This window comes from Perna viridis, chromosome 14 (genome assembly GCF_037379345.1).
Source record: "Perna viridis isolate PV_CMFRI_1.1 ecotype Kerala chromosome 14, ASM3737934v1, whole genome shotgun sequence".
In the NCBI taxonomy this organism is placed as follows: Eukaryota; Metazoa; Mollusca; class Bivalvia; order Mytilida; family Mytilidae; genus Perna; species Perna viridis.
This window is the reverse complement of record NC_142458.1, coordinates 24,890,879-24,902,954: the sequence shown is the minus strand read 5'-3', so window position 1 is coordinate 24,902,954 and position 12,076 is coordinate 24,890,879. Positions and strand designations below refer to the sequence as shown.

Below are 12,076 nucleotides of genomic sequence, written 5' to 3'. Positions count from 1 at the left end.
CATCTTTCTTTTACTACAAATGACCATCACCCACACCTTAAAAGATGTAGTATATTCCAGCATTGTTGTATTGTCAGATTGAGTTTTGACCATCACCTACATCTAAAAAGAAGTAGTATATTCCAGCATTGTTGTATTGTCAGATTGAGTTTACACAGTGTATTTTAAGTTATTCCATATTAGGTAAACCTTCTGTTAAAAAAAATGTCCTACAAATATTTTGCAACAGAATTACCTTCCCTTGCTTAGCTTTAAGCCTGCTGATTTTGGTTTTGGATAAAACTTTATTTTCTTGCTTTTGTCTCCTTATTCACTGAAATTCAATGTTCTATATTGTAGTGTAAACTGAAATACTGCTAGAAAATCAGAACATAATAAAGTATGCTAGTTTTTTAGCATGCAGCATATAGGGGATAGACTGACAGCTGTTTGTCTTGGTATCAAGAAATGTGTTGGATTGGAGTGATCTACCTTACTGCAAGCTCGGGCTTGCTACTGTGAGCTAGTTCATCGAATTTCAGCTAAAGGCAATTAATAAGTACAAACAGGGTCTTTTTTTCGATATCAGTGAAATATCGACATAGGGTTTAAACTATAATCAATCAGTCAATCAATCAATCAATCAGCCTTTCAGCTAATCAAATAAGAATAAAAATTGCATCAGTTTAATTTATAGTCAATTTATCAGTTCTATAATAAGAATTTGTATCTTCAGTAACTGAAATTGGCAGTTAATTCCCAATGTACTATAAACAATGCCTTTCTCAACGAATTATTTTATGGTGTCAATATTAATGATTTTGTATACAGTGCATCTCTCTTCATTTTACTGTTATTTTGTTTGAGAAAATTATGCAATTTTAAAAAAAGAAAATTATTTAAAGGGAAATTTTAACAATATACATAGTTTACAATCTAAGACAAGAAAAATGATTTTTTTTTAGAAACCAGTTGTCACAAAAAAATTATTGAATTTTGTTTGCATAGCCTTATTGTATTACCCATTTTGGTGCATTTTAAGTTAACTTTAAAAGGCATTTATGCAAATGAGAGAAATTTTCTAACTTTTAGGTTTTTGTTATGCAAGTAAGAGGAATTTTTCGCGTGGATATAATAGGATATTGATGTGAGTTTTGAATTTTTTAAAAATTAGCAGACGTAGAATCAATTGTATTACAAATATGGTTCCCACTAATGGCTGTTTTACTCTAGCCATTCCTAGTAAAACTCATTTCTTTTAAATCATGATCATCTTCAACAGGAGCTCCTGTATGTAGTCTGATAGAAATTTCCTCTATGCAGACATTTTGAAATCTTCACCTATTATCCTCGACTTCTAGTAATAACATCAGGTTATATTTTTCAATGCTCCATCATCTTGAACATGACAATTGGGTCAAAGTAAAGTACTAGGTGCCAGACTGTCTGCCAAGATGATGGATGATCAAAACCTGTCAAATATGACCAGTTCTGTTCAATCAAAATCCTTGTAGATCTTAATTGATTCAGTCAGAATCTTTTCCCTTGTCAAGATACTGGAGATTTGTTTAGGATTTGTTGCTGTTGAAATTCAATTCTCTCTTCCAATTGTCAATTAGCATAATTTGTGTTATTGTTTGGTACGAATTGTCAATTAGCATAATTTGTGTTACTGTTCGGTAGAAGTTGTCAGTTAGCGTAATTTGTGTTATTGTTCGGTGCCAGGCCTTGGTTTTAATTTGTCCTTTCTATAATATTTGTTATTGTTTGGTGCCAGCCGTGGTTTTAATTTGTCCCTTCTATAACTAGTGTTATTGTTTGGTGCCAGGGCATGATTTTAATTTGTCCCTTCTATAACTTTTGTTATTGTTTGGTGCCAGGCCATGGTTTTAATTTGTCCCCTCTATAACTAGTGTTATTGTTTGGTGCCAGGGCATGATTTTAATTTGTCCCTTCTATAACTAGTGTTATTGTTTGGTGCCAGGCCATGATTTTAATTTGTCCCTTCTATAACTTTTGTTATTGTTTGGTGCCAGGGCATGGTTTTAATTTGTCCCTTCTATAACTTTTGTTATTGTTTGGTGCCAGGCCATGGTTTTAATTTGACCCTTCTATAATTTGTGCTATTGTTTGGTGCCAGGGCATGATTTTAATTTGTCCTTTCTATAATTTTTGTTATTGTTTGGTGCCAGGCCATGGTTTTAATTTGTCCCCTCTATAACTTTTGTTATTGTTTGGTGCCAGGCCATGGTTTTAATTTGACCCTTCTATAATTTGTGCTATTGTTTGGTGCCAGGGCATGATTTTAATTTGTCCTTTCTATAATTTTTGTTATTGTTTGGTGCCAGGCCATGGTTTTAATTTGTCCCCTCTATAACTTTTGTTATTGTTTGGTGCCAGGCCATGGTTTTAATTTGACCCTTCTATAACTTTTGTTATTGTTTGGTGCCAGGGCATGGTTTTAATTTGTCCCTTCTATAACTTGTGTTATTGTTTGGTGCCAGGGCATGGTTTTAATTTGTCCCCTCTATAACTTGTGTTATTGTTTGGTGCCAGGGCGTGGTTTTAATTTGTCCCTTCTATAACTTGTGCTATTGTTTGGTGCCAGGGCGTGGTTTTAATTTGTCCCCTCTATAACTTGTGTTATTGTTTGGTGCCAGGGCATGATTTTAATTTTTCACTTCCATAACTTGTTTTATGTTCTTCTTAATGTTATTTTGTTTAGTTGTAAGAGTTTGGTTTTTTTGTAATGGTTATGTAGATTGTATTTCTCTAATTATTGTGTTCAGTGTACTTCTCTAATTATTGTGGTCAGTGTACTTCTCTAATTATCGTGGTCAGTGTACTTCTCTAAACTGTATATTGTTTTTTCCCTTCAATTAATTTGTGTCATTATTTGAAATTAAGGAAGTAAGTGAACGTTAAAAAGGTCATTTATATGAATTGAATTTTATACCCTTTAATAGAAAGGGTATTCTCTGTTCTTTGAATTCATTAAGGGATTATATTACCTAATCAATGGTGCTGTAAGTCGGGTCAGAAAAAAAAAGTACGGATTATGATAGAAAAAGTCACATGTAAAATAAAGCACAGATTATGGTGAAATAAGTCACAAGTGAAATAAAGAAGAGATTATAGTAGAAAATATCACATGTGAAATAAAGTATGGATTATGGTAGGAAAAAGCTCTTGTGAAATAAAGTAGACATTATGGTAGAAAAAGTCACATGTGAGATAAAGTTGAGATTATGGTAGAAAAAGTCTTGTAAATGACAAGAATCTGAAGCTTAAATATTGTATTATTATAGCATTTTGAAATAGAGCAGTAACAATTATAGAACAAATCTAGCTTGGTTCTGAGTATATTTTGTATTGAAATCAATACCACACTATGTCAGATTCTTATAGTTTGATTTGCTTTTGTATCAAAGAAGTTGAAATTTACTATAACTTCTAAAAATATGGCAGATGTTTATCAACAGACAATTTAAGAGTAATTGTAATTTTACCATTATAATATCTTGCTTAAAAGAAGCTTATAGTCTTTTCCTGCAATTATGCTTAAAATTGGAGCTTTGTAGTTAAGTTAGAACAACATTTACAGCTAAACAATGCTGAAATGTTTGACATCAGTGGACCAGAAATTCCTTTGTCAGTTCATCCTGACTTAGACCTATTTTGTAAATATGTCAAACAGACATGCAGATATATAGAGGCAATATCCAGGTCACAAACTATCAAAGTTCTAAAGTAGTATTTTTTCAAATTTTACAATAAATTGACATACAAAAAAAGTTTATTTTAGTCCCTTGAAGTTCCTTTTAATTATAATGTTATTGTTCATCTATGTGTAGATCACTGGTCACAATTTATTTTTTTTTTATTGCTGTTTGTAATTGTCAGGAAACTTGTAAACACATGAGGTGTATATTTTTAGGATGATGGCCAGCCTGTTAAAGCAGATCCATTTTACGAGTCACAGGAAAACCACAACCTGATTGGTGTAGCTAATGTCTTCCTTGAATGTCTCTTCCACGATGTCAAACTTGATTACCATGTGCCCATCATCAGTCAGCAAGGGGAGGTAATTACAATGCTGTTTTAAAAATTTGATTGCTATGTGCCTTTTATATATGTCAGCAAAGAGAGATACAATAGTACATTTATGTATACTTACAGCTGTTATTTTTTTTGTAATTACCATGTTGTCTACATATGTTACCAATGGGAAGTAATAACAACTATCACCCATGTCTAAATAATGTTTCTGAGTAAACAAGGCCTTCAAATAAGACAAGAGTTATTGAGTATTCCTCATCTTTAATACATTGAAACTTCTCCAAACGGCCAGCACTGGGACTTGATTTTGATTTAATTATGGTTTTCATTGATTTTTTATTGAACTCATTGAATAAAATTTGTATGACAGCAAAATGTTGCTGTCATTGATTAAAAAGGTGCTAATATAGAGTATGTAAGTCTCGTCATGTGACTCCATGGTTTCATGAGAATGGGTCATCATCTACCGTTCAAATGCATGGAGATTCATCATTAACATAGCATTGAGTTACATATAAAAAACAAAATATCTTTTTGTGTAAAAATACTGATAAAAAATGACAAATATCTAGTTCTACAGGACATAAATTTGAAGAAAAGCATAAAACAGAAGATTTTGCATAGTGATGCAGCGTTTTGATTTCCCAGAAGTAAACAATAAAATGCAGATGTGTCTTTGAATTTCAATACGTTCTACATCAGAAATACTGGAAGGGAAACTGAAACTAGAACGAGACTTATAAACCCTATAACTAAAGTATTAAATAGATTTAGAAATGAAATAGTACATCATTGTTGTATAATTCCTACAAAGGGAGATTTTGATGGTTTGTCAATTAACTAAGAAAATTATAAAGCTTACAAAAACTGAATCTTGAACAATATTAATTCATTTTGTTCTGAAGTATTCCATATAGTTCTGTTATGATTAACATGGAGGGCTCTAATTATATTATTTTGTTTTTTTTGTAGGTGTCAGGAAAGCTTCATATACAGATATCTAAGCTTGGTGGATCTTTCATGGATCGCTATGCTGATACTAATGAGGAGGTTGATGAAGAAACCAGTCCTATAGAAAGACGACCTTCACCTATGATTGTTAGGGTAGGTCAAATATGTTAACCTTTTGACCTTGGCAAATTATGAATTCTTATGAATTCCATGCAAGCACACAACCACAAACATTTTATATGTATAGGTCTCCTGAAAAAGTTTTCTTCGGAAAGATCATTCACAAATGTATGATTTTTCATGTTCTCATTAATATACTGTCGTACTACACTACCAAGTATTTAGAAATTCTAGATAAGATTATCTTTGAAATTAATCACTTATACCTTCCTTGACACCATTTTCTTATTTCTCAGTCAGTAAAAAATATATGGTTTCTTTTAGATAATCCTGCAAATATACTTTTATTGATACATACAATGACCTTATCAGCTTATGTATGGAAATTTGATTAGTCATCGATCCATCAAACTGGTCGATTAAATTGGTGATCGCATCACGTGACCAAAGAGCGGTCAATGTATTTTATGGTTTTTCTTGTTTTCTTTGTTAATTTTACACATATTTACATAATGTAATAGATTTAAAAATCAATTTATACATTTATTTTACATTTCTTTTATTTTGAACAGATATTACGTCATTTTATAAAACAAAACTGTGATCAGATTGGTCACCGGTTATCAGTCAGCGGTCAATCAGTCAACAGTCATCAATTCATCAAATCGTTGAGCGGATTGGTTCAAGGACTGTACTTAATATATGGGAAAACATGATGAAGGTTGAACCATGTTGCTTAATACAAGTGTTTATTTTATTTTAGATCGTAATCCATGAAGCCAAAGGATTGCCACCATCTCTGAGCCATTTTGTTTTCTGTCAGTATACAGTCTGGGGTCATGAAGAGTCCATAGTTGTCCCCCCTGAGATACATCCTGATGTTGTTGATTCGGACCAAACCAAAACATTTGTGTTCAGACATTCAAAGGTAATATTGAATTATCAAACAACAATAGGTTCCTGTCTACCAATTAACAGTTAGCTCATTTCTGGCCATAATGAAAAGCTAATTCCTACATTGTATGATGGTGGATTGGTAGTCATAGGTTAATGTTACATGTCAATTATAAAATCTTTAACTGTATCCACATTTAGATGATATTTTTGCACTTTTTAAATTTAAAGGGCAAGGCTTTCTGAGCTTTATAAATTAATAAATTAAATATCAAGAATATAGACACAAAGTTTGGTAGACTTTCCTTTATTAAAGAAGTGTGAACATAGAGCAGAAAATTAGAGACCATCAATTTAACACTTTTGGTAGTACCAAGAATTAAACAAATTAAGAAAAATCTTTAAGCTTTCAAGTCAGCAACTTGCCCTACACTCATTATTTCCTGCACTCTCTCTATATTGTTTCTGTCCTTGAAATATTTCAATAATACTGTTACAGTAATCTGCAAGAAACAACTGAGTCTTTCCATGCCATCAGTTACCTAAATAATGATCTTATAAATACAATAAAACCAATTGTTTTGCAGTTAGTCTTGACACTAATTGTTTTGCTGCAGAAAATGTGCATTTCACACATGACTAATCCAGTTAGGTATAATTGGCGTTCTGGGAAGTTGGTTAATGGTTTGAGAAAATGAATTATGAAAGTATTAATACTTTAAACTGTAGTTTCATGCCATATATGTCATGTTTCACATTAGTACTGATGTAGTTGAATTATAAACTATGGATTATAAGATTCCATGGTTAAATTAGTCATCCACTTTTTAAGATAACATTCATTCATAATATAGTTTTACTGTTTAAATTAAGGTTATTGCAATCAAATGTCAGTTATTCTGTAATGAAATTCTATCAATTACAATTTTAATCTATTGTCATAAACAGTTGTAGATAATAAAATATCTTGTCACTTTAAATTGGAAAATACTATTTGATGAAATCGCAGAAATCAAGGTTAATTATAGAAATATTCTGTATTTGAGCAAGGGAATATGTACTTCATGTGTGTTTTAAGTAGCACTCCAGATATAAAGACAGTGTCAATGGGGGAGAATCTCCCGAACGAACTGTTCCAAAGGTCATAGTTGTGGAAATTTATCACCTAGTGCCTGACCAGTTACTATAGTCTGGATGAAAATGTTTTTATTACCATTTTTACAATTTTAATCTTTTTCAGGATTTTAAAGTGCAAACAACAGAAGAATTTATTGAGTATTGCCAGGATGGTGCTTTATCAATTGAAGTGTGGGGTCACAGGAGTCAAGGGTTCAATGTCAATGACAAAACTGTTGACAATGTTAATGTCAGGTCAAGGTCACTTTCTGAAAGGTCAGTATGTTTGGAAAAATAAACAAAATAAAAGTAGGATGCGACAATAAATCAACATATTGTTAAAACCTCTGAGTAAAAGTTTTCCCTTTCATAACTGTGTGTGGGGTTTACAATGTCATAGTAACAAAAAAAAACTTAAGTGGAGCAAAATATGCATAATAAAAGATATAAAAGCAGCATTAAGATGTCTTGCAGCTGATCTTCAAGGTAGACATATCTTCACAGCAAAATAACTCTTTAAGTCTACTTCATGGTTGTAAAAGTGTTATGTTTCTATTTCCATTGCTCATGTCATTGTTGTCAGATACAAGGTTTATCATTTGGGTTGCCAATACATGATCTATTACATTCATTACCTGTATTTTATAGATGGCAGGAGGTGATGAGAAAGATAGAAATGTTTGTTGATGTACAGGAACTCAATCATCAGGGAGAATATGTCCCCGTAGAAGTTCAACCACGACCTGACGTTCCTTCAGCTGGAGTGTTCCAATTACAACAGGTATAAATGAGGATATGATTTTGTATTGAAGATTTAGAAAGAAAGTATGTTAAAGTAATATAAAAGTTATTTTCTAAATTTATAGATATATCTGTCCTTTTCATAGTCTAAGTGTTGAATAGTGGTTGAATATGCTCGACTTTCATAGAATTTAAAAAAAGCCCTTTTGCTGCTGAATTATTTTCAATTTTTTGTTCAGCAGTTTTCATTCTCTACATTTTTCAGGGTCATACAAGAAGAATCGGTGTTAAAGTAAAACCTAGTAAGAATTCAGGGACTTTACCATTAATATGTGAATCCATATCTTCAATATCTGTTGGATGTATTTGTTCTCGGAATAAAATGACACAGAAGGGACTGGATAGCTATCAGGAGGAAGATTTAACATTGTTACGGGAGAGGTGGTCTGATGCATTAGAAAGAAGGAAAGAATACCTCAATGAACAGATACAAAAATTAATTAATAAACCAGGTATGCAGATATATTTTTCCATTATATTTGAAAAGTGTCAATAGACCTTTTTTGCTAAGAGTAATCAAGGGAAATAAGATTATAGCGGCAATCAAAAGAATGTAATCCTGGGACAAAGACCCAACATGGAAAATTTACACACACAACAATTAACATACAATAATCAGAATAATACATACAAAGTAACAAAAGTAAATGAGCAACACTGGCTCCACTAAAAACTGGGAGCATGGACCAGAAGCAACAGTCTAACTTTGGTATAGTCGTTTAGCAACGCATGCTTAAGTAAGTTAGGTAAATGAGCATGCTCATTATACACTTCCAGGAAATAATTTCTTGTTCTACCCAGGCCCTACCTTATGGAAGTGTATGTTGAGCATGATCATAATCTTACCCCAAAAGGGTCTGTTGTGGAGAAAAGGATCACATGTAAGAAAAAATGGTATATTCAAAATTTTAAAGGAATTGTTGTCCTTGCTAGTTAGCTCTTCACGAAAAGTTATCATCGGTTTAATTAGACGTTATTATTAAACATAAGTTTAAATGAAAATTGTGTCATAAAGGCAACAATCGTCCCAAATGTAATAAATAATCAGTGAAATGTAGTCTGATCAGCTTTTGATGAATTATGAAAAAAATTCCTTAACCCCAAAGTCTGGTTCTGGTTTCGACCGGCTCATAAATATATTGGTTAAAAAATGGATATCTGACTACACCCTAAATATTTTAAAACAATAAAAAAAATAAAATTCAAAATCATACAAGATTAGATATGCTAAAATTATTGCAAAGGAATGGCCATAGTCCTACTACCAATTAAAGGAATGGCCATAGTTCTACCAATTAAAGGAATGGCCATAGTTCTAGTGTTTCTAGAAAAGCAGAGGTCGCTTACCCTACTGGTGCACCTGGTCCATGCTCCCAGTTTTTAGTGGAGTCCGAGTTGCTCATTTGCTTTTGTTACTTTGTATGATTTTAGTTAATTCATGTTCTTTGTTGTGTATGTCTGTTTTCCATGTCTGGTCTTTGTCCCTGGATTACATTCTTTTGATTACTGCTATAACCTTGATTCCCTTATTTACTCTTTGATTACCGCTATAACCTTGATTCCCTTGATTACTCTTTGATTACCGCTATAACCTTGATTCCCTTGATTACTCTTTGATTACCGCTATAACCTTGATTCCCTTGATTACTCTTTCTACTACCAATTAAAGCCCCAAAGTCAAATCAAAATTACATTACACCAGTGATTGTGATGTTCTTTTTAAATTCACAGATAAAACAGAAGCTGATGCAGACAGGGAGAGAGCTCTGATGGACCAATGGGTGTGTCTGACAGAGGAGAGAAATGCTGTAATGGTCCCCTCCCCAGGGAGTGGTATACCAGGTGCACCTGCAGATTGGTAGGTCCTTTGTGAAATAAATGAGAGTTGATAGTGCCAGTAGGATTTTCTTTGAATTTGTATGATTAGTGATTAAAGATTTTTATATATTTCTTAAAAAGTGGGTTTTCCTATTAAACAAAATTAAGTTTTTTTTTTATGAGAAGAGGGTTAAACCAATCACAGTGTAGATATTGGTTAATTTAAACATTTGAACTGTATTTTTCTTTTTTGACAGGGATCCTCCAGATGACATTGAACGTCATACACCAGTTGTCTTCCTTGATTTGAATGGTAAGTTATATTGAACAGTGTTTCCAAATTTCAGAGTTGAAATAATACTGTTTACTACAAACTTAGATGTTCCATGTTAGGACTTTCTGATATGGTGATCCTACTTCAGTCCTGAGGCTTTTTGGTTTGATCACTGGTCTGGTCTTATGAAAAATTTCAAACATAAATTTTAGTAAAAAAAATAGAACATATATGGTGAAATTCAACAAATGCACCATTGTATTACTTTTATGAAAATAGTAAATACTTACAGAGATCACCAAAAGGTATTCAACAGGTGTAAACACACCTTTGCGTAAGCTCTGAAAGGCCCAGACAACATAATTAATCAACAGTAATAGAGCAATGACAGTTCTTCAAGATGAAACTTAAAAGTAAAATAGGACACAAAGACATGTCCAACATTTCCTGACTGAGTGACTGTTTCTCTACCAGTCTCATTACATTTAGAAGATTGAGGGATAATAAATTGGTTCAGAGTTACAATAATGAAGACATTTAAAGAAAAACTTGTATATTTCAGCTGACGATCTAAGTACACCAAGTTCTAGAGAGGGTCTACAAGCTGCTGGTATCAACTCAATTCTGCCTAAAGAACAATCGTCACAACAATTCAATCTTCCTATCATTAAAAATGTCACAGATAAAGACAGTGTAAGTTATTCAAGTAAATGATTTTAAAAGTTTTAAACTTTGGTACTGTCCTTTTTTTTTTTAAACAATCTACATTACAGATTTAATGAAATGACAAATCTAACTTTTTAGTATCAAGGTCAATATGTTTGTATTTTTTTCCTGATTGCAGTTGCTATAATCCATTCTTTTTTGTCATAGAGAAAACAGCTGTTCATTTAAACCTCCTATGACAATAATTAGATGCACAATGTTTCAGCTAGGCTAAGAACTATGTAGGTCAATATCCTAAATACAATAGTTTCTATCAGTTAATCCTTATATGTTTATCGACAAATTTCTTTGAAATTTGAGTTCATTTAAAAAAGCCACTATGCAAATGGCTAAACATGCCTCAAACTGAAATCCTGTTAGAAATTTCACAAAAACATATAAGAGTAAAAAGAAAAAAAAACACAATAGAAAAAATAGCTTTGTGACATCATAACTTATGATGAATTTTACACTTATGACTTTTTGTATCTATAAACAATACTAATTTAATTTCTTTTTTGTAGATTTATGCTGTTGCATCATGGGATTCTTCCATCCACGATTCAGCCATGTTGAATCGAGTCACATCATCCAATGAACGTGTTTATATGATTCTAAAAGCTGTAGTTAGACTTAGTCATCCTGCCTATCTTGAGATTGTCCTCAGAAAACGCCTCTGTCTCAACATATATACTAACTTTAGTATCACTAGTCTGACTGATAAGCTGAAGAAGAAAATCACTGGTCAGGTAAGGCTTAAACAAAGGTTATTTAAAATGAGTCCATGATTCAGGCAGGAGGTATATAGTGATCATGCTGATTGACTGTCCTCATTTCCAATCCACAACTCTTTTAAAGAACTGCAGAAGGGAATTTGAGGAGACTTTCAAAAATTCTTTATCACTTGATACCATTGTGCATTTCCAATATTTTTCTCTTTTTCAATGACCTTTGTGATTTTCTTTACAGCACCTGAGAGGGGAGATTGGATATCACCTAGTGAGCATAGATCACAGTTTTTTTTAGTTTTTGCCCTGGGTTTTGTCCATGGCATGATAATTTTTTAGTACATTTTTTTTCTGTTATAGGAGAAGCTATACTCTAGTGGTGTAAGCTATGAAGTAGTTTCAAATATCCCTAAGGTTTGTATCATTCATATCAATGATTAAACTTATTGTAAAAAATGAAATTTTTATCCATAAAAGAAATTCTCCTTGTGAGAAGCCTGTAATGAAGTCAAAGTGTTAGGGAAATGTCCATGAAACAACCACCCACGAAGTCATAATCAAATTCAACAGTCTAGTCTTCAACACTAAGCATGATTTACACCCAACTGTAATCTAATATTCTAATATGACG

At 32.3% G+C, this 12,076-nt stretch overlaps 1 protein-coding gene across 5 annotated transcripts in view; it reads left to right on the top strand.

Moving 5' to 3' along the window:
* Positions 1 to 12,076, top strand: part of LOC148598746 (kinesin-like protein KIF13A) — a 173,619-nt gene that overhangs the window by 145,001 nt on the left and 16,542 nt on the right. For all 5 annotated transcript variants that reach the window (XM_088561671.1, XM_088561674.1, XM_088561673.1 and 2 more), the window contains exons 20-30: positions 3,917 to 4,063; positions 5,011 to 5,142; positions 5,873 to 6,037; positions 7,244 to 7,395; positions 7,768 to 7,900; positions 8,126 to 8,372; positions 9,652 to 9,778; positions 9,996 to 10,051; positions 10,575 to 10,705; positions 11,242 to 11,466; positions 11,806 to 11,859. In XM_088561671.1, coding sequence (XP_088417797.1) covers positions 3,917 to 4,063; positions 5,011 to 5,142; positions 5,873 to 6,037; positions 7,244 to 7,395; positions 7,768 to 7,900; positions 8,126 to 8,372; positions 9,652 to 9,778; positions 9,996 to 10,051; positions 10,575 to 10,705; positions 11,242 to 11,466; positions 11,806 to 11,859 — 1,569 coding nt within the window. The remainder of the gene's footprint in view (positions 1 to 3,916; positions 4,064 to 5,010; positions 5,143 to 5,872; positions 6,038 to 7,243; positions 7,396 to 7,767; positions 7,901 to 8,125; positions 8,373 to 9,651; positions 9,779 to 9,995; positions 10,052 to 10,574; positions 10,706 to 11,241; positions 11,467 to 11,805; positions 11,860 to 12,076) is intronic.